Raw genomic sequence first — 27,440 nt, forward strand, 5'->3', positions numbered from 1 at the left:
GATAAAAAAACGCTCTATCTCATTCAAATATTTTTGCATAGTTTATAGAAAACTTTTAAGAAAAAGTTTTCACTTAAACCACTGTTTTAGATGTTGTCAAGAGCAGGCAAATCTGAGTTATGTTTTTTCTTTAGTATGTGAAGAAACACAAAACAGACAATGAAAGACAGATGATCTTAAAACCAAGCAAATAAACCAACCATTCATTGCATCCATACAATTTTATCTTCAGGTAAAAAAGCTATAAAGGAGAAATAATAATTGACCAGATCTAACCCCTGCAGTCTGTTTCTTGCTTTGCTCTAAAGACAATGCATTTCATTTCCAGCCTACACTGTAGACTTATCAACCAGCTGTAAAAGACAGTTGACACTCTGACTTCTGTATAAATCATATCTCAGCACAAATCTCCCAGCATCCTGGCTGCAATACCTTGTTTCCCCCATGATCACCTTGCTTCCCTCATGATCACTCAGCTGAGCACCAGTACAATCACACTGGGACTGAAAACTTGCCAATCTATTTTTGAGAACCATAAGGTTAGAAAGTTACCTTGCTGAATGATGAAATCAGTAACTTACAATTTTGCCATGCTGAGCACAGACCTTTTCTGTGTGCTGTAATGTAGCCTAAATTTATGGCTGACCAAGGTGCAAGTTAACAATCAACTGCTCAGCTCACTTATAACTTCCCTGTATGAAATATTTGTTCTAAATAATAGATTTTCACTTTTAATAGCTCAGTTGTATGGTAGACTTGTGAAGTTTTGTATTTGGAAATCTGAGACATTCCCATTATCACAATGTGGCAGTTTTTTCTAATACACAAAACAAATCACTGTCAGTCATGATTTACAACTATTTTACTTCTGTGACAATCAACTAATGTTTATCAGCTTTCAGAACAATGGATGGAAATTCTACTCCTGTACATTTTAGATATGATTAAATAATTACCCAAGATTAAATGATACAAGCAGGAGTAATTAGAAGGGAGTAAGATTCTACATTCTTCAATTTTCAATTTCATTATGTTTGAGTCCGAGAGCAGAGATGTGCTGTTGATTTGACGCATGACATAATTCCAGAGAAAATGTCTCCTTAAAAGAAAAGATCATTTGTTTCATATTTTTCTAACCAATGTGTGTTTTATCTGAGATCTGCATGTTTTTGTACAACCTGGCTAGTTTCTTCAGCATTATTGCTGTTCTATAGAAATCAGACACCATCAAGGAAAACATAAGAAATGTGTGTTTATGAATACACTTAGTCAGAAGCTAAGGAGTTTAGGATTTCTGAAACATTATTAGTTTGGTTCCAAACCACATAAAACACAATCTCAGTAACTTCAAAACCTGCCTATATATACTCAGATTAACTCCAGCAATTCTTCAGCAAAGTCCGGACGTCTCCAGTCATTCAAACATGCCAATTATGTCATGAAATCACAGCATTTTAAATCTTGCTTTCATGAAAGCAGGCTTAATGCACTGTATGGATGCTGAGCACCTAGCAGAGTATTTCCATATGTAAGGGGGACATTGCTTACAGTCTATTTATTTTGATGCAGGTTAGATCTGTGTCTGCTATGTCTAAAACCAGCAAAAAACCTCTAAATACTGCTATGTTTAATTGAGAGCGATTGTTTTACACTAACTGTAATAGCTTTATAAATACGTTTTTTATTTCATTGCACAGCTAAGGAGGAATTTCTGTTATTCACATAGTCTGTGTATTAAGTTTACTAAGCACTATTCGTCAAGTAGAGAATAAGCCAGTAGCCTTCCACTCAGTTTTATTGTCCGTAAGTTAAGTTGGCACTGGGAGAGGGAAGGATGACCTGACTACGCAGAGCTACATATTGTACTAATTTTTGTGAAGGCATAGCCAGAATTTAATATTTGCTTGTACAGTTAGAGTAAAATTATGTCCTGTTAGCATCATGACATCAACAGTGCACAGATGTGACCACTAGAAAATTACAATTTCAATATGAAGCCATGCAATGTGACAGTGTTTACTCTTATTACAGGTTTGCTTGCTAGATCATCCCTTTACTCACACAGATCAGCTTCAAGGTCCAGTGCTTTTTTGCACAGTACTAAGCCTTTTTGACAATGGACAATAAAAGTTTACGCTTGCTAAAAGTTTACGCTTGCTAACTGTCCTAATTCTTGCCTCTGGAGGCTACAGACATCTTGGGGCAAAGAAGCAATGCAGACAGAAGGAATTCCTCAATAACTTTTGTTTCCAGTGAGTCACCTGGGCAGGATTTCTAGACAGCCATAGCATTCATTATTCTGCTAATTGTCTACCACAGCTTTCAGATATGTGTGCATGCTATTTTCACCTGCTCTTACATCCTGTTTCAATTAAATGTTCAGCCATGAAAACACAATAAAAATCAAGTTAGCCTGTCTGCACAGTAGGGATGTTAGGTTCTATACAAGAAATAGTTACTCTTGCTCCTCTCAAAGTTTTACTACAAACATTTGAGTTTGAATACAAAAATCGCTTCCATCTTTGTGACCTAGTGTAAATCATGAAAACAAACCAAAAATGTTTTTCAGACTCTTGTGTCAAAAATCAAAAGGACCTGGAACCTACACAATCAGCTAACTTTGGCAAATTTCAAGTAAAGAATAAATTCTGATTTTGAAGCAATACTACAAGAGGAAAACACTGTTACATTAAGACTGATGACACTGAAATGAATTCTACCTTTATTATATACAGAACAGAAAGTTTTCTTTTGATTGGTATTATTCTAATACAAGGAATAGTTTGGGTTATCTCCTCATTAAAATGATATAGAACACCCAGAAAACCATTTTAAGGGGAAAAATTGCAGCTGGGACAGATGTGAAAGGAAACATTGAATTAAAAAATCAAACTGAGAATCTTACTTTAAAGAAGGGACGTACAGTTTGAGTGAGATGTATTGTAAGTGGCCATTTTCTGAAATAAACAAAAAAGCTTGTTCAGTCATAGTTCTGTTGAAAACTGATTATTATTTTGCTCTACATATTTGGAAGTAATGTGTTTTAACATAGAAGGCTCCTAAGAATGCTCCTTCTTGTGACATCCACTGTCTTGGAGAAGTCCACATTTTCACAAATTTTGCTTTCGTTTCTTCCTCACTCCAGTCATAGAACTGGAAAGCACCCATACAGATGCATGTGCGCGCATGTGCGCACACACTACCTCTCTCCCTGCCCCGTATCAGATCGTATCAAATCTGAAAACATGCAATTATCTTATAAAAAATGCTACCTGCATTATACCTATGACTCTTCCTATTTCATCTCCTTTTTCTCGCAGTTCTAAGAGGCTTGTAGCTGGTTTTTGTGTGAACAGCAATCTAAGAGCTGAGCTGTGCCATTCAAAAAGCAGGAGAAAAATCACTCTTTTGTGCCAGACTGAGTTGTAGATATAGCTAGTATATAATATTGCTAAACATCAGCTTTTTCAAGTAAATGCAGCCTGACAAAGAAACCACTTGTACTGCAGAATGATTTGCTTTCCCTTCTGAAAATACATCTGTTTGGCAAATTTTCACTTCATGAGTAGAAAAATGTGGAAAATAAACAAGTACTCATCTACCTGGTGCTTCATTGACCACAAACATATTTTTCTCCCTGTCACAGGTTACCAAAAATTGCCATGAAAATCTGTAGATAGCATCAGCAACTGTTAGTATACAGAAACAAAGATCTTCAGATTTCACATTCTTTTTTTAAACTCTGCAGTATCCTTGATGTAACACTGGCCTTCACTTTAAATATTTGATTTTGTGTTAATCTCCACTGGAACTTAAGTTCATGCATGTACCAGTTCCTACAAGGAAATACTCATCTGTTCAAAATAATACTTTGATTAGAGCCTAGGACTATAACTGAAAAAACTTTGGCAGCTTTACTAGTAAAAAATCAAAATTATTAGCCTTTAGGAATATGATTTTTACTCTTGCACAGATTTCTTAGGACATCCCTGAACAGTTTCGTCCATTGCCTGGAGTTGTCCATTTAGTGTGTTTCCTGGCTAGATGATGATGTGATGTGCTGGCTGGGCTGGCACTGCTAACTTTCAGAGTTCCTGCAGCCTCCCATTTATTGTGGGGCATTTCTGTTTCAGGTTGGGTTCTTCTGTTGTTCTTAAAGCCTTAATTCAGCTTACAGTGCAGTCTCACAAACAACTGTGTCAGCAGACGGGGCAGAGCTCTGCAGCATGGGGAGGAAACAAATGGGCAGATGAAGGCTCTCCTCATACAGGGACTGCCAGTGAAACCAGTATATCATTGCTTCAGAAGTAGTACTGAGGACTCCAAAATCAGTACCTGCCAATGCAGGCAAGCTGCCACTGCTGATCTCTAGCAGTGTGAAATCTGCATGCCAACAGTGGACGCAGAAGAAGTCCCAGCCTGGAACAGGGACACTCAATGAGGACAGTCTTTAAGACTTGAAGGGTGTTTGGGCTGCTGTCAGCGTGGTTAACTGCAGCCTCTTAGGCATCCTTCACACAGCTTCAATCTTTCTTGCTCAGATACTGGTGACGCGTAAGTAGCGTCATGGACAGGATAGCATATTTAAAGCCCAGACTGAAGTGCAACTGGGTAATGAGAATCATAGAATTATAGAATCATAGATTCATTTAGGTTGGAAAAGATGCTTAAGAACATCAAGTCCAACCATAAACCTAACACTGCCAAGTCCACCTCTAAATCATGTCCCAAAGTGCCACATCTACACGTCTTGTAAATACCTCCTGGGATGGTGACTTAACCACTTCCCTGGGCAGCCTCGTCCAATGCTTGATAGCCCTTTCAGTGAAGAAATTTTTCCTAATACCTAATCTAAACCTCCCCTGGCACAACTTGACACCATTTCTTCTTCTCCTGTGGTTTGTTACCTGGGAGAAGAGACCAACACCCACCTCACTACAACCTCCTTTCAGGCAGTTGTAGAGAGCGATAAGGTCTCCCCTCAGCCTCCTTTTCTCCAGGCTAAACAACCCCAGGTCCCTCAGCTGCTCCTCATAAGACTTCTGCTCCAGACCCTTCACCAGCTTCGTTGCCCTTCTCTGGACACGCTCCAGCACCTCAATGTCTTTCCTGTAGTGGGGGGCCCAAAACTGAACACAGTATTCAAGGTGCGGCCTCACCAGTGCCAAGTACAGGGGGACAATCACTTCCCCAGTCCTGCTGGCCACGCTATTTTTGATACAAACCATGATGCCATTGGCCTTCTTGGCCACCTGGGCACACTGCCAGCTCATATTCAGCTGGCTCTCAACCAACACCCCCAGGTCCTTTTCTGCCTGGCAGCTTTCCAGCCACTCTTCCCCAAGCCTGTAGCGTTGCATGGGGTTGTTGTGACCCAGGTGCAGGACCTGGCACTTGGCCTTGTTGAACCTCATACAATTGGCCTGGGCCCATGGATCCAGCCTGTCCAGGTCCCTCTGTAGAGCCTTCCTACCCTCAAGCACATCAACGCTCCCACCCAACTTTAGGCCCAGACATCCAGCCAGTTTTTTACACAGAGAAGAGTACGCCAGTCCAAGCCATGAGCAGCCAGTTTCTCCAGGAGAATGCTGTGGGAAATGGTGTCAAAGGCTTTACCCAAGTCTAGATCGACAACATCCACAGCCTTTCCCTCATCCGTAAAGCAGATCCTCTTGTCATAGAAGGAGATCAGGTTGGCCAAGCAGGACCTGCCTTTCATAATCCCATGCTGACTGGGCCTGATCGCCTGGTTGTCCTGTACGTGCCGCGTGATGGCACTCAAGATGAGCTGCTCCATACCCTTCCCCAGCACTGAGGTCAGGCTGACAGGCCTGTAGTTCCCCGGTCCTCCTTCTCGCCCTTCCTGAAGATGGGCATCACATTCGCTAACCTCCAGTCACCTGGGACCTCCCCAGTTAGCCAGGACTGCTGGCAAATGATGGAAAGGGGCTTGGTGAGCACTTCCGCCTGCTCCCTCTGTACCCTTGGGTGGATTCCATCTGGCCCCATAGATGTGAGTGTCTAAGTGGTGTAGCAGGTCACTAACCATTTCCCCTTGGATTATGGGGGCTTCATTCTCCTCCCCATCCCTGTCTTCCAGCTCAGGGGGCTGGGTACCCAGAGAACAACTGGTCTTACTGTTAAAGACTGAGGCAAAGAAGTCATTAAGTACCTCAGCCTTTTCCTCATCCTTTGTCACTATGTTTCCCCCCGCATCAAATAAAGGATAGAGATTCTCCTTAGGCCTCCTTTTGTTGCTAATGTATTTATAGAAACATTTTTTATTGTCTTTTATGGCAGTAGCCAGATTAAGTTCTAGCTGGGCTTTGGTCCTTCTAATTTTCTCCCTGCATAACCTTACGACATCTTTGTAGCCCTCCTGAGTTGCCTGCCCCTTCTTCCAAAGGTCATAAAATCTCCTTTTTTTTCCTGAGTTCCAGCCAAAGCTCTCTGTTCAGCCAAGGCGGTCTTCTTCCCTGCCAGCTCATCTTTCGGCGCATGGGGACGGCCTGCTCCTGCGCCTTTAAGGTTTTCTTCTTGAAGAATGCCCAGCCTTCCTGACTCCTTTGCCCCTCAGGACTGCCTCCCAGGGACTCTGTCAACCAGGCCCCTAAAGAAAGAAGGGTTCCTGCTCTCCCAAGCTCACCTTTGTGCATATGGTGTGGCAGGGAAGTGAAGACATAAAAACACATAAAAGGATATTGTTTGCTACCAAAAATGCACCTAAAGTATACAAAATGCTATGGGCATACTCTGACAGCTGTTTACACAGTTTTGAGACAATCTGGATTTTTTTTTGGCATGTGTATAAACGTAACGAGGGTGACAGCATTTATTCCTTCTGCTGCACTTCTGAACACATCACGCTGCCAAAGTTCACAGGAGTACAAGCTCAGGGCAGAAATGAAGTGCAGGGAGGAATCACGATGTGAAATAGCAAATGTTAGCACCAGAGTGAACCAACAATCTCCTGGTTATATCAACTGCCACAGCTGCCAGAGCACCATGAAAACCATAGGGGGGTTTCAACATTTCCTCCTCCCTGAAGCGCAAAGCGTATTTGCTGGCACTGCTGGCAAAGCATATCCCCCACGATGGAGCTTCCTTGTGAGGCACGCCTTGTGCATCCCACCACAGCACACACGCTGCCGCTGCCGCAGGTCGGGGCAGGGGGGTCAGCCACAGCCAGTCCTCCATCACTTCCAGGGTCTGTTTTCCTGTTTCTCACTGACCACACTCAAAAGAACTGGTCATTCGTAGTCTCAAAAGTTTTCCAACAAATTGTATGATTAAATTCCTTAAACACTGCTGCCCATTCCTAATCCCTATTTGCAAACATCCCTTTCAGGAAAAATTGCTGCATGCCATGGTGCCTGATTTATATTTCATTTTGAAAACAGGAAGTAAAGGGATTAAAGTTGGGGATTAAACCACTTACTCTTTACTGCATTTTTTCTGCAGAATAGTTTCTTAGTTGCCATGGACACTGCTCACTGACCTTTAGCCCCTGAATGCACTTCTTTTTGCATTAGTGACATCTTTTAAATGGACTCCATAGAGAACAAATGAGGGAAAATATCCTTATATTCAACTGCTCTCAAAGCAAGAAAATAGATTTGCTTCCCTTTCAATCCATTTTCTCCCTTTTGCAGTTTTAACAGTGAAATCTGAACTAAGAGTTTGAACAAGGGCAAGTGAAACCTGAAAGACGCAGAAGCAAACTGGGCTCATACTGTAGGATCTGGCTGTTTGCTCCCCACGAGGCAGGTGTTCACAAACAGATCAGCTTCTCCAGATTAATATAGTCACATAATGGACAATGTCACTGGTAACTAGCTTAGTGCCCGAATAACCTGCTGAAATACCAATGATGTAATGCTCTAACCCTCCTTGGCTCCCTCTTTCCTCATCAATTAAACGTTCTGCATTAGAAAAAATAAAAAAGAAGTTAATTTCTTTCCTGTAAGAAACATATTAGGCATTGTGTTTCTTGATTTACAAAATAGCCTAGTTCAAATACTGAGAAATGAAAGGAAATGAAAGGAAAAACTGGAAACAAGTGTTGCAAAATTAAATAGACCAAAGACACTAGCTAAAGAAAATCACCAGACATGGTGTTCTGTCTTTCTGTTCATGTTCTCCACTAAACCTAAATGCTGGCGTAAAATTTTGTTTATACCAAAATATTTAAACAAACTGGTAGCTTCATCGATTGTGTGGTAAAATCAACATGTAGTCACAATAAAAAAGCCTGCTTCTGCTGTAAAACAATGTAAATAATGAACAATCAAGAAGTGTGCAGCCCTGTAAGAAGCAAAAGCTCTGTATTATTTTGCTAATGGAATAATGTATTCACTGACAGGGAGGTGATTCTGCCCCTCTACTCTGCTCTGGTGAGACCCCACCTGGAGTACTGCATCCAGCTCTGGGGTCCCCAGCATAAGAAGGCCAGGAACCTGTTGGAATGGGTCCAGAGGAGGGCCACAAAGACGATCAGGGGGCTGGAGCACCTCCCCTGTGAGGACAGGCTGAGAGAGCTGGAGTTGTTCAGCCTGGAAAAGAGAAGGTTCCAGGGAAATCTTCTAGCAGCCTTCCAGTACTTAAAGGCGGCCTACAGGAAAGATGGGGAAGGACTCTTTTATCAGGGAGTGTAGTGATAGGATGAGAGTTAATGGCTTTAAACTGAAAGAGGGTAGATTTAGATTAGGTGTTAAGAAGAAATTCTTCACGATGAGGGTAGTGAGGCACTGGAACAGGTTGCCCAGAGAAGTTGTGCCTGCCCCACCCCTGAAGTGTTCAAGGGCAGGTTGGATGGGGCTTTGACCAACCTGGTCTAGTGGAAAATGTCCCTGCCTATAGCATGGCGGGTGGAACTAGATGATCTTTAAGGGCCCTTCCAACCCAAACCATTCTATGATTCTATGACATGACCCACAAAATACAGAGGCAGACAATCTCTCAATACTTTATAGAAAACCACATTAACCTGTAATGAAAACACTCGTATGTCTTATTTCCAGAGAAATACTGTCCAATAGGGGGAGATCATGTCTTTAAATACTTGGGTTTTTTCCCATTTCTCTTAACGTTTTCATTGTAAGATGGACAAGTTTATATACATCATACATAACAGGGCTCTAAGAGAGGAGGTGAACTGTTAGAAAAGGGATATAAAATGACTAGGCTTCAGAAGAATTCAGTTATTGAGATCTGCCTCAAAAGGTGGAGATTTTATATCCCCTTTTTGCTAATATGGGGGTTGCACAGTAGCAGAAGAACAATGTCTGAGGATCATTACTGGCTGTGCAAGGTAACTTCCGTAAAGCCCCCTCAGTTCAGATGGGAACCCAGGTCAAGGTCAGCACAGGCCACTTCGCAACGTAATTCCAGGAATTGCTTTGGCCAGACAATCCATATCCTTATTTCATTATTTCTAATATGCTCCACACCTAGTGTCGACTGCTCTGCTCTACTAGCCTCTACTCCAGTCTGAAGTAGGAGTGGATATGTCTGAGGTGTCATACAGCCTGCTTCGTCTCAGCAGTGCAGTGTAGCAACTTTTTTCTGTATTGTAATCAAGAAAAGTATTCTGAAAACTTCCAGCCATTGCTAGCTGATTGGTTTTTCAAAGAGCAATAAATGCAACATGGAAGAAATCATGCACAAATAGCAGCAGGAGAGACCCTAATTGCCTGTCCTTTATTCCTCCTCAGCACCATAACACCTGAAAAGATCTCCTTCCAACCAGATATCACAGGAACAAATCTTGGAAGAGTCCATCTTCACTGGGAGAATGTTTTGTCAACTCCCCAAAAGCCACTGCTCAGCCATAATTTTACAGTTGACCAATCCGTGTCAAAAAGGAAAATTACTAGGCAGAAATGAACCAAGCCAGAAGTCTGTGCACATATCCCTTATCTCCTGAGGTCTCACCAACCCCTTCATTCCTTATTGATTTGGTAGGTGTACCATATACAAAAAAATATTCAAAAAAACCTCCACCAAGTGTAGGCAACTTTCAGAAATGTACTTTGGACCACCTTTCCCAAAGCTATGCCTCCATGATATTTGCTTTCTGGTAGAGACAGTACAAAAATTCTGTCCCAGAAAAAGCCAGAAAAATAGACACAAGCACAATTGCTGTGTTAGACTAAGACTAAGTACAAATCAAACAAATAAGGAGCAAAAAATAGTTAAGACTAAACACTGCATGCTTTAGCTGATCTGTGCTCCTCTGCATAGTATTGAAAAATCCAGTAGAGACCTAGGAGTATCACTTACTATGTTACGCATCTGCTGAGGTGTTAAGCTGTCTGGTCAGCTGAATCCATGCACGGTTTCCTCAAGACCCATTTGTATTCACTAAGATGATGCAGGTTTCCAGGAGACAGACAGCTTTCAGAGGCAATTGTCAAGCATTCAATATCTCAAAGCTTGTCTGTATAATATATCTGATCCACAAGTAACTACATAACAAGATCAAAGACATGGTCTGGGCACTGTTAAAACTGCCAAAGAAACCAAGACTGATCAGCTGAAAGATGATATTATTTGGTATAAATTGTCTTTCAGTTCAAGGCCCAGACTAAGACTTTTACATTCCCTTTAACTGGTCTTGTTTATCCGAACTGCTTAAATTATCTTTTCCTTTTTTCCACGAAGATGGAGCTAACCAGTTGTATCCTTATCTATTACACTTTCCTTTAATTAAATGGAAACAATCCTTTAAAATTTTTTTTTTTTTTTGGCAGGACACATTGGCTTAAAGAACTATTATGCATGACAACAGTTGTTCAATGGTATAATTATGGATAAAATTAAAACTGTACCTAAAAGCATAGCCACTGGGTTGTTCTGATGATAAAGTAGATGTTACTGAACTGATCTTGTCCTTGCCAAACATCTGTACGAAATCAAAGCAGTCTTTTGTCCTTTTTTTTTTATCTCTTATCTGTTTGAAAATGCACTTTTTTAAAAGATAAAACCTTTTAAAAAGCCATTAGACATTGCAGATGTTCATTACAAGATCTACACAAAGCCAGTGGAGGGTCCATTCCATTCACAGTGAGGCTTGCACTGCAATACTTAGAAGTGGATTAAATATTTTCTTTAGATTTACAAATACAGATTTCTTCAGCAAGACTCCTGCAGAAATAGCAAATTGTTTTTCATGGTATACTTCTATGAAAAAGATAACGTTCTTACACTCGTACAAGGCTGAGTGCTAGCTCGCACAACAAATAGATCTTCATGAAAAGCATAATGGTAGTATTTACCTTCTGTATTGGTTTCAAATCACTGGCTAGGTAATAGTGCAGGCTCTGGATTTTGTTAATGATATGTTGCATAATTTCATTTTCACTAAGTTCAATAAAAAGACTTACAAACTAAAAGAGCTATGGATTCATATTTTCAAATACAGTATCATCAGTTCATAGATGAAAGAAATCTGCTGTTTACTGACAACACAAAGTGTAACCAACTGAAAATAAGCTTACTTGTGTCAAGTAGTGCCCTATTTTTTGACTAGTCAGAGACTCCACAGGATGACTCAAGGAGAGAAATTACTCAGCCCTGCTCAAGATACCAAAGCAAAACTCTCAACTGTAGCCTTCCTTATTAAAGCTGTTCTACAAATAAGATCTATAGGATCTAATAAGCATAATGATTCACCGTGACTTCATGTAGACAGTATTTCTACCATTAGCAGCTGCACCTAATATTACAGGATGGCAATTTTCAGACCCAGTCTATACTCAGAGCAAAAAGTATCAATGCATATATGGTTTTCAGATTTTATGATGTCAGAAAATAGTGTTAGTGTTTTGTAAGAAGAATAAATAATATGAAGATCAGCTGAAGCAAATACCTGCGTCACTCATACTTCTGTGTTCCTAACCTTTTCTTCTGATTCTCTGCACTTCCACAAAGCAAGCCAAGTAACTATATTTTTTTTACTGGGTATTTGAAAGAAGAAATGAATTAGTAATTTCAACCCATGAACTTTTCCTCCTTGTCCTTTCCTTTCAAAAATCCCATTGATTCTGGGAAACAATCAGTTTAGGCTGTTATAGGCCCTCTTCATATAAAAGCTGCTAGTTCAGGAGGTGACCCAGCAAAAAACTGGATTTCTCTCCTTTTTAGAGTTTCCCAAAAGGAAAAAAACCCACTCATTTCTCTTTCTGGTCCTGGTCTGCCTTGAAAATGCAACGAAGATGGAAAAGCTGAACATTTGTTAGGTAATTATTGATGTGAGGTGAAAAGAAAAGGTAAATGGTTCATGAGATCCTAAATTAATATGAGATCCAAGCTAGATAAAGATTAGCAAACACACAGCATATCAAATGTTTAAGTGGCATTTGCCTGTAGGTATCAATTCGCTTTCTAAATTGGCAATTTAGTTGAACTCTGCATGTGGAAAAAATGAAGGAAAGAAACAGGGTGAAACATAAGAGAATACAGGAGTACCTGGGGTGGAAGAAATTCCTGGGACTGGGTCTTACCATGGCATACGCACCTCAGCCGCCTACAGATGTTCAGTTTGGGTTGCATATCCTACAGACCCAAAGCTACAAAGGTGGAAGATAGAATAAGAAAGGAAACTGAAAGAGAAAAGTATTATAAAAATGGAATAAGAGAAGGAAAAAAGCAGGAGAATACATAAATTAAGGCTAGGCAGCCTGAAGGTTATTTTAAATTATTAATTTAGAGCAGATGCTTCTTCCAGATCAGTGTCCACTAGTGGCTGGCATTTCAGGAGAAAGAGTGAGAAACTGCAAATAAGCAGTACAGAATAACCACGCTTCTCCCTAATCTATTTAGCTTGATGCTGATTTCTATCCTGAAGTGTGATCTTGAAGCACCGATATCCCTTGCATATCTCATGTTTATTTTTCAACCCTGTCTCATTACCCACAGAAATATCCAATTCCCTTTGAATCCCACATGGCTCTTAGCTTCCATTATATGTTGTGGTAATAAGCACCACATGGTAACTGGTTCAACATATAAAAAAATCTTTTAAGTTTGTTGTCCTTTCAAAGTTGAAGGAGGAGATGACTAAGAAGAGGACAGGTTTTAAAAGTAATTGTAGTCCAGGGGCATATTGTGCATTAGCATTCCTCTCAGCACCACTTTACGCACTCATTTTGGGTGCCATCTAGTTTTCTATCACTGACTTCCCTGCTTTGAAAGAGCTCCATCCATCTTCCCCAAGGGAAGACAAAATCCAGACACAGTCAGCAATTGTTACTTTTTAAAATAAGATAGGAAGCACTGCTTTTTATGCCACCAAAATATTTTAGAAGTACAAACTGAATATTATTATGCATAGAGAATATACCTAAAATGTTTTGCTAGACATTTTCAGCATCTGTTCCCAGGTGTTTGCATGGTATTTGTGTACGTTTGCCCTCATGTTTATGAAGAATTTTACAAATTACACAAAGATGATTAAAGCAGGCATGGCTCTCTTCACTATTCTGCTTTCCTTTGAAAAGCAAATGAAAGTTCATTGTACTATCCACTAAATTGCTTGCATTAAATGTATTTGTGCTGGGATCTTCTTGGTCTATAGGATTTCATCCCATTACCTGGAGAGATTCCCAGTTAAATGTATTTGGTGGATGGCTGGAGGCTGAGGGTTGGGAGGAGAAGGAGAACAGTGGCTGCCTTACAAGATTTGCAGAAAAGCCATTTTTGCCTTACATGGTAAGTCATAAACGTATATAAACAAAAGTTGCTTAAAATAATTCAGAGATGGAAATTTATCTGTATCACATTGCATAAGCTGGCCCCATCTTAGAGGGCCAAGGAAAGGGTCAAAGCTTTGAAGACAGATCTAGAAAATCTGGGCTGAAGACTCAATGTAATGTTTAGCACAGCGAGTAGCTGATTCCGCTGTTATGAATACACTTCATCCTGCTATAAGTCTATGAAACATCAAAGACACATTTGCAGGTACAGTCTTGGAGAACCAGCAACTTAAGACACCACAATAATGTCACTTGGTGTGTAGGGGGAGGTTAAAAGGAGGATTAAAAGCAGTCAGGCACAATACATTAAATGAATCCATAACTAACAGAGTGTGACAGCAAAGGGTTTCATTCTTTTCAACAGAATAGATCCCTAGGGCTGGAAGTATTACTCCACTGTGCCTTTATCACCTTGGAATTTTTATGGTTATTTTTGATGAATTCACATTTTTGTAAAGACTTTTTTGACATTAAGCCAATTTTCACTTTTAATTAAAGCCATAAATAACTTTAATTCTGCATTAAAAGGTTTATTGTTTCTTACTTATTATTATTAGTGCCAGGAAATACTTCAAATACCAAAGCATGATGTTAGTTAGCAATTATAAGTTCTCAAAGGTCCAGTAACTATGCTGTACCTTGTTAACATAATACATTGCAAACTTTATCCATGCTTTATGTATCTGGCTTGATAGATGCCACAATTTTTCTTTTTTCTTTTTTTTTTTTTTTTTTTTGTGGGGGTTTGGCTTATTTCCCCTTCTATATATCAACGTATCTCAGATGACCAATGAGCATAAATAAATCCTTATCAAACAGGGATGAAAAAACAAGCAATTTTAAGTCTATAATGTGCCCATAGAGAGTCAAGTGAGGAGTAAAAAGGGACAGGTTTAAACTGATTGGCACAAAGAAGGAATGGAAAATGAGCAAAATCAAATGGTAAATTAAATGCAGGAAGGAAAATCCCACATAGTATTGCAATCTGATAAAATGAGAGAGAGGAGGTAACACATTATTTCACTTTCAATTACAGTAATGGTACAGTGCAGTTTAATACCTGTATTCAGATCCATTATGGCAGTTTTTGTTGAGACATCACCCACAAATTTCTCAGAATGCAACGTCTTGACCAGCATTTACTTTAAATGCTTGTAAAAGACAGTGTCTGCGTGGCTGAGTTGCCCTCCTGGGATAGGCAGGACGGGGCTCACAGACCTCCTTCAGCAGTCCTGCCTGTGGGCAGCATGCACAGGAGCAAGGGAGCCAAAGCACTACTTATTAAGGTGGAAGTGAATGCTCAGTTACTTCATCTCTGATACAGGAGTGAGCACTCATAAGTTTAAAGGAAATTCCTCAAGAATACTACAGGCCAGTTCCTCAGAGGCTGACATGCAGGTCTCTGTTTCCATGTCCTGCTTCAACAAACCACTGAATCAAAACTTACTCTTCAAATTTGTATACTGCAGCTTTAAAGACTGCCACTTAGTGCTTCCAATGCTGTACAAAGCTATTTTTTTTGCTACTTTCTATGAATGGCTGTGCATTTAATTTTAAAACTTCTAAACTATAACTTGTTTCACATGGGGCTGACACCTCAAAGGTTTATCTATCCCTACACCAGTTCATGCATGTTCCCCTTTTATCAGGACCAGTTTCCTTTAAAATGAAAGCTTAGATTTTTATCCTCAATAATCTAAACAATCTAATGAAATAGTGCCAGTGATTAATAGGAGATATGATGAAAAATGCTCAGAAAAAAAATAATTCCCTTTGGTTGCAACTCAGCTCTTCAAAGATGTGCTTATACATATAAATAACTGTTGACTAATGGACTTGACATCCACAGGGAACCAGTGCTGTGAAATGTCTTGGTACTCGGAAGTGTCTGGCATATGGAAGTATAATTTACAGCTTAATCTCACCTGCTGCCCATCTGCCCTCAAAATCCATCCTTCGTCTGAGACTGGCCATGTAAACTGGATTTTGTATTACTATGTATTTATCAACTGGCAGAACTTTAAAAACAAAAATTTTTGTTTTCAAAAATTATTTTTTATTTGCCTCGTTATGTATGTTTAGTGATTAATCATCACATCAGAAAATAACAAGCATTAAAGCAGGCAGCCTCATTAAGTCAAAGATGAAATAATCATCTATATAAGAACCATATCTATTATTCCGCATTAACAGTTTTTCTAATCAACAGTCTGAAATCAGCACAGGTACTTGAAGATGCATTGAAACATCTAATATTAGAATATCGACTTCTCCACAAAAGCTTTACCCCAGTCAACACGGTAGAAAATTTACCTTTTTCCTGACTTGTTGGTCTTTGGAAGAATGGGCTTTCACATGCTTTCTCAGGGAACTTGGATCTGTGTATCGTTTACTACATCCTGGAATCTGACATGCATAAGGTTTCTAAGTCAAAAAAAAAAAAAAAGATAAAGCAGTTGTTATATCACAGATTATTTTAACTCAAGAGAATCCCTTTTGAGCCTTGGCATGCTGCAAACCACATTACAACAGAACACAAGTGTTGTATATTATTACAAAGCAGAATGCTCAGTAATTCATCAGAAAGGGAATAGAGGAAAGTAAGGCTTATAAGGAAGACAAACCAAAGGAAAGCTTTCATTATGGCACCTTTCATTGTTACCTTTTTTTTTGTAATCAGAACAATGAATATTGCTAGTTATACTCACAATTCTTCCACCCTCAGAGCAATCTTTGACTTAATCAGAAATTACATTCTTTAGTGAATCAGGTAAAGAAACTGCAGTAAAGGCCCAGACAGAGTGTTTAGGATTATAGAAGAATCTGCTTCAGAAGAAGAGAACAAGAAAAAGTGTTAGTTTACTACAGTACAAAGAGAGCAAGCAAAAACCAAAGCAAGCATTGAATACTGAAGTTTCAAAAATATTACACACAAAAATACACATTTTAATGTGAAGTACAAGACAAACTCCTTCAGCTCATTTTTCTAATAACAGATCATTTTAGAAAGATACCAGTCCTGTAATACTTTTATAGTTTTCTTAAAAGAGAGGCCAATAAATCTAACTCACCAAATAAATATAAATCTCTATAAATATCTCCTTCTGCCTGTTCTAACCTGTCTTCCCTGAAGACTTGTAGGTCCACAATACAGAGTATTAAAAGAACATTAGGTCCAACTGTTTGCTGAAATTAGCTATTTTGCAATTTAGCCATTTATGTTTCACAAAGCATTTCCGAAAACACCTTGTACAAATGATTAACTTACCAGCCATACTACTGACTATTCGAAATGGATAATTTAAGTTTTGTGACAGCTATTTAATTCAAATGGCATTGTTCTCATTTTCTTTCTGGACTTCTACCCTTTGGAAACTGCTTGTCTCTGACGAAACGCAATCTTTTGTTATGAAACAAAAGTTTTTAAACAGATCTCAGCTGTGACTCAAATTCACAAGCAACAATTTGTTGGCATGAAAATTTTTAGATTTACAAAATTATTCTTCCTCTCTTGACTTTCTGCTACATGCCACAGCCTTAAGTTTAACTGAGTTTTTGCCAGAGAATAGCAGTTATTATTGCAGATGGCTTCTGTGTCTTTGCATAGAGACTTCAGGTTCCCTAAAGACCATCTAAGTGGGATAAAATTACTGCCTCTACCTGCAGCAAAGCCCATGGAGCTGTGGCCTTTTTATCAACTAGTTTGGCCCATCTTCATCCATGCTTACATTACTGGGTCACTTCTGAAACAGCTTAAGCAGCCTCATCAGACACTTCTTCCTCCTATCTCTAAGGTTATGGGCTACCTGCTGCCACCAAGCTGGAGGAAAGGAGCACACGGTCTAATGTACAGGGGACTGCAATGGGACTTCTGCTTCCTTACAGTGTCCAAGTGTGTCCTCTGGTGCTTGGCGCGGTCGCTGGAGTTGCTGAATGCTTTCTGGCAGCCAGGGTGCTGACAAAGGTACGGCTTTTCACCCGTATGGCTCCTTAAGTGAATCTTGAGATTTTCTAGTCTGGAAAAGGCTTTCTTGCAACCCTCAAACTAGAAAAGAGAAAGAAATGATTTGACAGGAAAGCACACACAGCAAACTGCAACAGCAAACACTGAGCAGGAGGGTGAAAGGGCTTGCAGAGACCTCCAGCCTGCTATGGCTGGAGCTGAGGAAAGCCTGGCTTCTCAGTGTGGGTGTTGCTGCAGGGTTTGAACCATTTAAACCATAAGAATGCATTTATCCTCCCTGCACATGGCTAAATTAGGAAACTATGTCCTAATCCCATTTTACAGATAGGACACTGAGAGCCAAAGAGAGTGGTCAGCTCAGAGTGCAGCACCACTCAGCCTGTTTGGGAAACACAGCCCCAGCTGATTCTCCCAATAGCACACAGAAAGCAAAATGGTCACTGTGGGGTTCCCAAGTCCTGTGCTAGATACCCTTATCTCAGCTCTGGGCTTGTTTGGATATTAGCAACTGAGCCGAACACAGGCATCTCTCAGTAACAACCCAACCTACAGAGCAACAACAAAATCATGCAGGGAAATGTCAGTCTGCTCTGCCTTACTGAGGTTACGTAAAAAGTAAAATGATTTTTAAAAATATTTCTTTACCTTTCTGCCATGAGTAAATGTATGAGGTACTAAAAATAATGGCAGCCCATCAAAACAGGATTTAATCCCTATGGGTAACCAATAATCATGTGGCACAGTACTTCTACACCTAATCAAGTGCTGCCATCTCCAGAGAAACCTATGTTTATATGAGCAGAAAACCAGTTCTTAATCTATCATGTTCCCATAGTATACTTCATTCTAAGGGAAACTAAAAACGATCAGTTCTGTTTGACACCAGCATTTTTATGTACATTTAATTTCAATTAGACTTGAATATTTATGAATATTAGTTATAAGTATAGGCTTTTATAATTCTGTCAAGATGAATTAAACTCATTAGTTTCAGCTGCTGCATATTCCACTGTGCAACATCTAAAGCATCTGCTGCGTAACATCCTAGTTTGCAATTCTTGTATACTTGCAAAAATAATAATGCATTAACAGAAATGTCAAACATTTCTACTGCTAACACAAAATTTTCCACCATTTCTCTTACTATTCATTTTACTTACTTGAAAAGAAATGGGCCATTTTTCACTGATGTTAGAATAACACAAATAAATTTTATAATATATTATTCAGTGCATGTATGTTTAAAAAAGCACAGGTAGGAAAACACTGACATAATTCTGATCATAATTAGCATGCCTTTCTTACAAATCTGTAAGACCCTCAAAAAAAGAGAAAAAACAGGATATAAAATATTCATAACCTAATTTTAAGCACTTCATTTTTTCGGATTAATGCAAGATAGAGTTATAACTTCAAAGAATAAAGTGCAGGGAGAAAATACAGAAAAAAAAAAATTTCTATCTCCCCAAACAAACTGGGTAGGCTGAGTTTCTGTGCTGCACTCCCTAACACCTTCTGTTTAGTTTTAGCAACAGAAGGAAACATAGACTGAATGTTGCCCAGGAAAACACATTATATAGGAGAAAATACACGTTACCTATAAAATGGTAATATTAAAATCAAGCTTAAGAAACTAAAGCTTGAGAAAGGGGATGAACCACCCCCCACTATACCATAACTGCAATTTTATCTTTCATACACATCAATTTCAGAAAATTTCTTAACCCATGAGGCTTTTTATTTATATCCCATCCCTTTATCCAAAGCAAACCTACAGTGCTTTTCAGATTATCCAATTTTGATCACTAAATATTAAGTTATGCTCGTACATACAGTGTTGCCTTTATGTTTATGAAGTTTTAGTAGGCAAGAAAAACATTGTTGCAAGTGTAAACATACTTTTACTCTTAGGGAACTACTATTAGCAAATATTCCAGGATAAATTAAAAAAAATTAGACAGATATCTCTTACAATTGCCTGGATAAAAATAACACATTTTTTTAGGAAAAAGTAAAGAGTGGAGAAAGCATAAAAAACATGAGAGCAAAAAGACTGATATAACAAATGGCCTTTGAAAAGCAAAATAATTCAAGAGCAGCTATGTTAAAATAACAAAGAAACCTACTGATTAGCCGATCTTATGTATACAAGTTATTATTTCTTATTAAATTCATAAAAGAACAACCATCCATTCTAAGTACACAAGTATGAAATAAATTGTAGTATCTCAAGCAACCTTCAATTTCATAGGGTAAAACTCAGGTCAGTGAAAAAGTTCTAAAAGCAGGCCCTCTATTTGTTTATTTCACAAGTTATTAAACTTTGAATCTTCAAGCATGCAAAGAAAATTAAAGATGTAAATAATTGTTTATATGATTGTAAAATTAGCATTGAATTTAACTGGGCAAAAATGTTTATCTGAGCGGAATTGGGGAATGTTACCTTATAAATTTAAAAATTGTGATTTCTGAAGACTCCTGCATTGCTGATCATAACTTGGAAGCAGAGAAAATAGATAGTCTGAAGTTCTCTCTCCCCTCCACAGCCCTAAATTACTGTGTGTCATATTCACAAGGCTATATAGTGTATTGCAGAAAAGGTCATTCTAGCAAAACACAGAAACTACAAGCCTGTATTATTAGAAAGATCATCTTTACACAACAGTTAATGAATATTTACTCTAAAAACCAGACTTTTTCAAGCCTTGGGAATCCCTGATACTTAAGATAAAAGGAATGAAAAGATACTCTTTCCAACAACGCAGAACATACATTCTTTCCTGATAATCAGATTTCAATGAAAGTATTCCAGAGAAGACACAATTACCTATGGGGGAAAAAAAGTCAGGTAGATGGTAGATGTATTTTGAAATGGAACTCTTCATAATTTCGAAGTTATTAACTGTGGTAGAAAAGGAGTATGTAACACCTTTATTAGTCACTTAAGTACATGGGATGCATTTGGCATTCTGAAGCTGTTTAACACTCCTAAACATACTCCGGATTAAAAGAGGTTTTTTGGAAGTATTATGTGGAATTAATTGTGTAATGTCTTCCTAAACTGCAATACAGAGATCATAGTTACTCAGCTTTTATATTTACTGTTGCATGCAAATTGAAACCATTAAGTAGCTCATAAAGAAAATTCCCTCTCTGTACTTCCTAAACGTGGGAGTTCTTTTTAAAACTTATTCATTGGAGTGTCCATATCCATATTTACTTTATCTTTTTATAAGGATAATTATCAAAAGCAAGAAATAATATATTTACAGTGAAAAGTAAAGCATGTCAAAAGCAAAAGCAGTGCTATGACTTTAAAACACTTCTTTTTTCATGAGTGTGCTGTTCATGTTTGTATACACAGAGACAGTGTTCAGTGTATCAAGCAACCACCCTGTAAAATTACAACATAATTACAAGATTTACATAAAATAATCTGTGCAGCATGTAAAGCCCTGCTGGATGCACCATGCACTTCTGAGCCCTGTCTGGAATTAGATAGCAACCTTCATTATGAAATATACTTAGATCCTTACACTGTAGAAACAGCACACTAATACCTGTGTGAATATTTTAATGTTAGAAGCAGATATTCAGTGGCCAAGTGTTTAAGAAATTAGTCAGTTTTCACTGTAAAAGGAACTGTTCTGATTATCTCAGCTGTTCAAAGTGTAATTCAGTGTAACAAAGACTGAAGACCTTGCTCTGGCAAACAACATCTGTCTGAGATCTGATCCATCCATGGAAAAGTATCTAGTCTTGATCTTAAAAGTCAATGACAGACAGCCCAGCTTCCTCTTAATCCAACTATCCCCTAATATTATCTGGTATTAAAAATCTTCGCTTTTTCGTATCTGAATTGGTTTTGCTTCAGCATCCAAACAATGTATTTTCTTTTGTCTTTTTCTCCTATATTAGCATGATAAGTAATGTGAACGATAACTTCTGATTCTAGGTATTTTCTTTTATCAAGTCACTTAACTTTCTCCCAAGTAATTTAGATATATAAAAATTATTTTGCTTTCTCATTATAAACAATGCTTTCTCAAACCTACTTTGAAATTGATTCTAAAACCAAAACAAATACAATTAAATACTCTTATAAATATTGACACCTGAGCAGTATTTGATTTTACTTTAGCAGTAAAGTTTTGTCCAATATACAACATAAAGTTACTGTCCTATTCTGATACTCTCACGTTTAGGCTTTTAATATCTTTTTTCATGTGAATCAGCTATACACAGTGATCCTCAAATATTTTTTCAGCATCCCTGCATTTGGGGGAGGATCATCTTTTATATTTTAAGTGTGAGGGATAAACATTTCCCTAGTCTGTTGCCATGTATGGGGAAATATTTATGGGATATTACAATGAATACATTTCATTACATGTTCCCAGTCTGCTGTCTCTCTGAGGTTATGGGGAGAGGGGTGTTTTTCCTTTTTAAATTTGACTTTGCTAAACATCAACTTTCCTATAGCCATTAAATTGCAACAGCTGGCTTTCTGTGTATCAAGAGCTAGCCAGTGTCCACACAAAGTCTCAATGACAAAGCTAGATACTTCAGTGACGGAATACATTTTGTTCTTCAAGAAAACAGAATACATGCCTCAGGCAAGAAACAGAAGAGACTGAGAGGCCCCCAAAAGGCTGTGATATAGGGAAATGATTGGATGAGATTCATCCAAATGATCTCAGAAAGTTAGCTGTGACCTGTGCTTGACAGAAAGGTGAAGAACTGTCCAAATCTCTGCCAAACTGACTTGGAGGAAATCAACCCAACCCTATCTAGACACCCAGGATGTACTAATCAGATGCTTCAAATATATTCCTATACAGTTGCAGAATACCAGTTCATTTTGCTTTGTAACGTGTTCAGCCATGGTGAACCTTTGATGATGCAAAAAGAGAAGAAAAAAGTGCACCCAGAAACTAAGATATATATCAGAGGGGAGAAATTCCTCCCTGATTTTACAAGGTCAACAAGATAAGAAGCTTCACCCTAGCAAACATGCTTTCCATGAAAAAGTATCGAAATAATCAACATCTCTACTTTCCATGCCTCTTCTTCATTAAGCACAATGGATGCTACTTCTGCTTCAAGGACACATGGCATCATAACAGTGTGGGAGTGGGCCTTCCCCACTACATTCACATAGGCAGGAAAACCAGCAGTTTCACAGATGTACGGTTCAGATCTGACCTAGCTCTTCCTTTGCCAGGTAACCCATGGCTAACCCACATTAATCCATGACTGATTGCACATGACCACATAGATGCATATTCTAAAACCTCTTCACACAATATGGTTTGGTTTTCCATTGATAATTTCTGTGGTCCCCTTCTGATTACTTCTACATTCACCTGGGATACAAAATACAGGATCAGTATTTCAGTAGTAGTCTTACCAGTGCTAGGCATTCAGGTAACGTGACTTTTCTGAATCAAACCCTCTTTTTCACTCATTCAAGGATCATGTTAGCCTTGTTTAAGTCATAGCATTTTACAGAGGGTTTTCATAACAGTTGATAATATTAAATTCCCACTCAGACTCACTTTTTGCTAGGCAGAATTTCTCATCTTGTAAATATAAGCTATATATCTTCATTTCAGCTTGTATTGCTTTGCATTTGGCTGTTTTACAGTGCACCTTTTTATAACGCAGTAATTCAGCAAAGTCAATCAGACCATCTGTAACAGTGTGATATCCTCAGTATTTGTGGCTCTACTAGTCCCTGTTAAAAAGTTTACCTACTTAGCACCCCTATTTTGAGAACAAGTGAAGCACTCTTTATCTAATATGTGCCCTACTAATTGAATTAAATACAAAAAACTTAAAATCATAGAATCATAGAACCATTTAGGTTGGAAAAGACCCTTAAGGTCATTGAGTCCAGCCATAAACCTAACACTGCCAAGTCCACCACTAAACCATGTCCCTAAGCACCACATCTACACGTCTTTTAAATACCTCCTGGGATGGTGACTCAACCACTTCCCTGGGCAGCCTGGTCCAGTGCTTGATAAACCTTTCGGTGAAGAAATTTTTCCTAATATCCAATCTAAACCTCCCCTGGTGCATCTTGAGGCCGTTTCCTTTCATCCTATAGCTTGCTACTTGGGAGAAGAGACCAACAACCACCTCACTACAACCTCCTTTCAGGTAGTTGTAGAGATCTCCCTCCACCTACAGTTCAAGAATATTATGTGATTCAAACATTAAAAGCTTTGGAGAAACCCAATTACAGTGTATGCTGTCTTTTTCAAAAAGAGAACCACAGGCATTTCACCAGCAGTATTTTATATTCCATTCCACACTGATCCCCATCAGCACTCAGACAAAATTCAGTGCAAGACCTCCTTTGGAAACAGCATGATCTGCCTATGATTCCACATTTGAATTACATTTAAAATATATTCATTAATAAATTATTAATGAATAATATTGGACTATTTTTAAATTTTCTATGCTTACCATTTACAATTATATTTAATATTTTTTTCAGTAAAATATCAATACAGAAACATAGTACTAGTTTTCCACTTTTTCCTTCTTCCACCCCAGACCGTAGAAGTAACAGCTTGATAACACATGCTCCCTTGAAGAGCTGATGGGTACAGGAGAAGAAAATGAAACAAGTAGGACTCTACAAAGGCGAGGAAGAATTCCAAGATGTTTCATGTAGCTTTCCAAGTCTTTGGAAATATAGTGAGATAACTTGATACAACATGTGCTGAAAGATCCAAACTGGTACGAGTCTGCCTCCTTCAAGACAGTATAAAACGTTGCCTCTGCCTCACGCAGATGTACTGTCTGAACATTGACCTCATCCCATTCACAACAGCAAGTTACTGTCTGAGATTGCTTTGACAAGCTGCTTGACTTGCTTAATTTAGTAATATTCATAAGATGACCATAAGAATGACAAATAAAAGTTTCAAATCCTAGGCTTTGGATAAAGTTACCTGAATGAAAATATAAGCCATTTCTGAATTTTAGGGAATGCTGTCATACATTAATGTATATATGCAAATGGAGGGAATAGTATCCCTAAAAACAACAGAGGAAAAAATAAATCCAGAGTAGCATATACATAAGGCCCCAAACCAAATCTTTGAATTGTTCAGTAGGCATGTAGCATTTTAAAAAGATTTATTAGCAGATAAAGGGCAAATCAATTATTTAAGAATGTTTTATGTCTATCTGTCAATTAATTTTGAATGCTCTGATATGCTGACCAGGTAGGTTCTTCTGTGTCAGCACCAAGGCAGGTGGTATGACAAGGACAAAGTATCTTTCCCCAGCTTTGCATTTATCACGCTAACAGATGTAAAAGCTGTTCTTTACATGGCTTTCAAACAAGAATGATGCATTTCAAGCATTAATTAATAGTCTTTTAAAAGCATTTGCCTTCCTCAATAGCATTAGCAGGGTGCTGCTCTACAAGAGATGTAAGGGCTTTCAAAAAATTGAGAGTAAGACCCCATATGAAACCCTTTTAAATAGCTTTTTATTCCCTCAGACTCTCCTGCCTGGCAATCTCATGAAGGACACATAATTAGTGTCAGACATCATTCAAACTGCTGACATCAGGTGCTCACCAACAAGGAGGCTGCATGCCACAGCTGAGATTTAAAAGGCCAAGTTCATTTCATGTAAAATAAGTGCTGTGCTTTTAACCCTTAAAGTGTTTAAATGGGGAAAAATGTAGCATTCAGAGCAGCACTTCATTATAGTGCAACCATTTCTGTCTGAACAGAATACATTTTGTGACATGGTGACTGAATGCTTTGGTGGATGCACAGTGCTTATATAAGGCTACATTTTCCTCAAAGCTATGCAAAGGCTGGGATTTATTTTCTGCTTTTATAGTTAAGCTTATGAAATGATACAATGTCTTGGAATTCTTTGCTCCAGTAAATAATGACAGACTATGTTTATATGTGTTACATACAAATATAGTAGATGCTTTTTTGCCCAACTATTCAATGACAATTTGGTCCAAAGCTTATTGAAGTCAATAGTTAATTACTCTCTTTTTTTCTCTTAAAAAAAGAAGGTTCCCTCCACTGCATTATCCTCACTTCAGGTATTTCTGGTAGATTCCACTCCATTCCAAAAAAATTTTATGACCCAGCATTGCATAACTATAAATGCAAACAAAAGATTACAGATCATGACAAAGCCTAAAGGAAATGGTTATTTATCTCCTTTGTACTTCCTACTTGAAGCTAAAAGGCTTATTATACTCAATAGATGTACAAGAAAGTTCATATTATGAGTCAGATGTAAGACTTATGGGACTAGTCAGTGCTTATGGCTATAAGGTTCCTATTTTAAGAGCTTTTGACTAAGGCGTACATAATGCTTTTTGTGTGTGTGTGTGTGTACAGAACAAGATTAATAAAATATATCCTAATCTGATTTCAGTTTTCCAATACATCCATCTCTTTGGGTATATTTTAAGTAAGAAGAGCTACATACTGCTGCTATAACTGAAAAATGCAATTAAATCAATGGAAAAAAAGGAGATATTAATGCAGAGCAAAAAGTTACACATTGGTTAACATATGGGAAATTGAATTGGGCTAGTTTTTCAGACAGACACACAAGAGGGGCTAGTCTATTGTATTCTCTTTGAACAAAATCTCACTTTATCAGTCACACTGCACACACTTGGCTGAGTATTTCCATATGTAGACAGATTACTTGAGTTTATCAATAAAATTTAATTTTAATTTCCTTTCCAAGGAGATGAGTATTCACAGAGAACACTGGTGTCAGTTCTCACAGGACAAACAAGAACAGTGGATTAAGGATGCCACCAAATTGCAGTAAAGGTGGAAGAGGAAAACAGGCAAGGAACTGTCCTCACCCACAATACTCTTTTATTGTGAGAGGTCTCTTTACAGATGGCTCTTTTTATTTATGTGTTCTTGATAAATGTAGCATGCTCATTTCTCCTCTTCATTTCAATACTCTGGAGATCTTCACACTTCTCACATTCTAGAGATCTGCACCACACCGTATACTCCTACTTTCTAAGTTACACCATGCCTAAAGACACAAATACCTCAGCTGAAATGAAGCACAGTACATTGAATGTTATTTATCCCCTGAAATAATGGTGTCAAGAGATTCATTCACTATGGACATGTATCTTGTTTTCATTAGTTTTAGTAAGCATGGCCATTTCAGCCTTGGAAGCTATTTATGTTGCTGTAGAGAAGATAAATATTATGACAAGTCCCTTCAAAAGAAACTTTACTGAACACATAAGCTGCTACTGATTCAAAAACCATATGGTACAGAAAACATTAGAGGAAGAACGAACAATTTGGGAATTCTTTCATTGCTTCCTTTTGGAAGACAGTGCTCCTGATTTTTTCTGTTTTTTCTCCTTTCTCCTTTCTTCCTTCTGGGCTTTTCTAAAAGGTTGTATTTGATCCTCTTGTAGCTGAGGTCACTATGTGTATTCATGCAGCTTTCTCTACTAAAAGTCGACAGGGTTCTAAAAATTGTTCACTGTTGAAGCAGCTACTATTATTGCTAAACCCCAGAGAAGTAATCTAGATTTGAATAGTTCTTCCTTCTAGTAAACTTGCAAGAACTAAATAACCTTTTGTCAAGTAAAAACCCAGTTATTTCCTTGCAGGTATTTTTAAAAATATATGCAGGAACACTATCTTCCCCTCCAATACAAATTCAAACATGTAGCT

The 27,440-nt window shown here is 38.2% G+C and overlaps 1 protein-coding gene across 4 annotated transcripts in view; it reads right to left on the bottom strand.

Moving 5' to 3' along the window:
• Window positions 1-27,440, bottom strand: part of GLIS3 (GLIS family zinc finger 3) — a 189,499-nt gene that overhangs the window by 40,625 nt on the left and 121,434 nt on the right. For all 4 annotated transcript variants that reach the window (XM_075488372.1, XM_075488371.1, XM_075488370.1 and 1 more), the window contains 2 exons: window positions 17,638-17,799; window positions 16,068-16,178 (listed from right to left, as the gene is read on the bottom strand). In XM_075488372.1, coding sequence (XP_075344487.1) covers window positions 16,068-16,178; window positions 17,638-17,799 — 273 coding nt within the window. The remainder of the gene's footprint in view (window positions 1-16,067; window positions 16,179-17,637; window positions 17,800-27,440) is intronic.

Source organism: Mycteria americana, chromosome Z (assembly GCF_035582795.1).
Source record: "Mycteria americana isolate JAX WOST 10 ecotype Jacksonville Zoo and Gardens chromosome Z, USCA_MyAme_1.0, whole genome shotgun sequence".
In the NCBI taxonomy this organism is placed as follows: Eukaryota; Metazoa; Chordata; class Aves; order Ciconiiformes; family Ciconiidae; genus Mycteria; species Mycteria americana.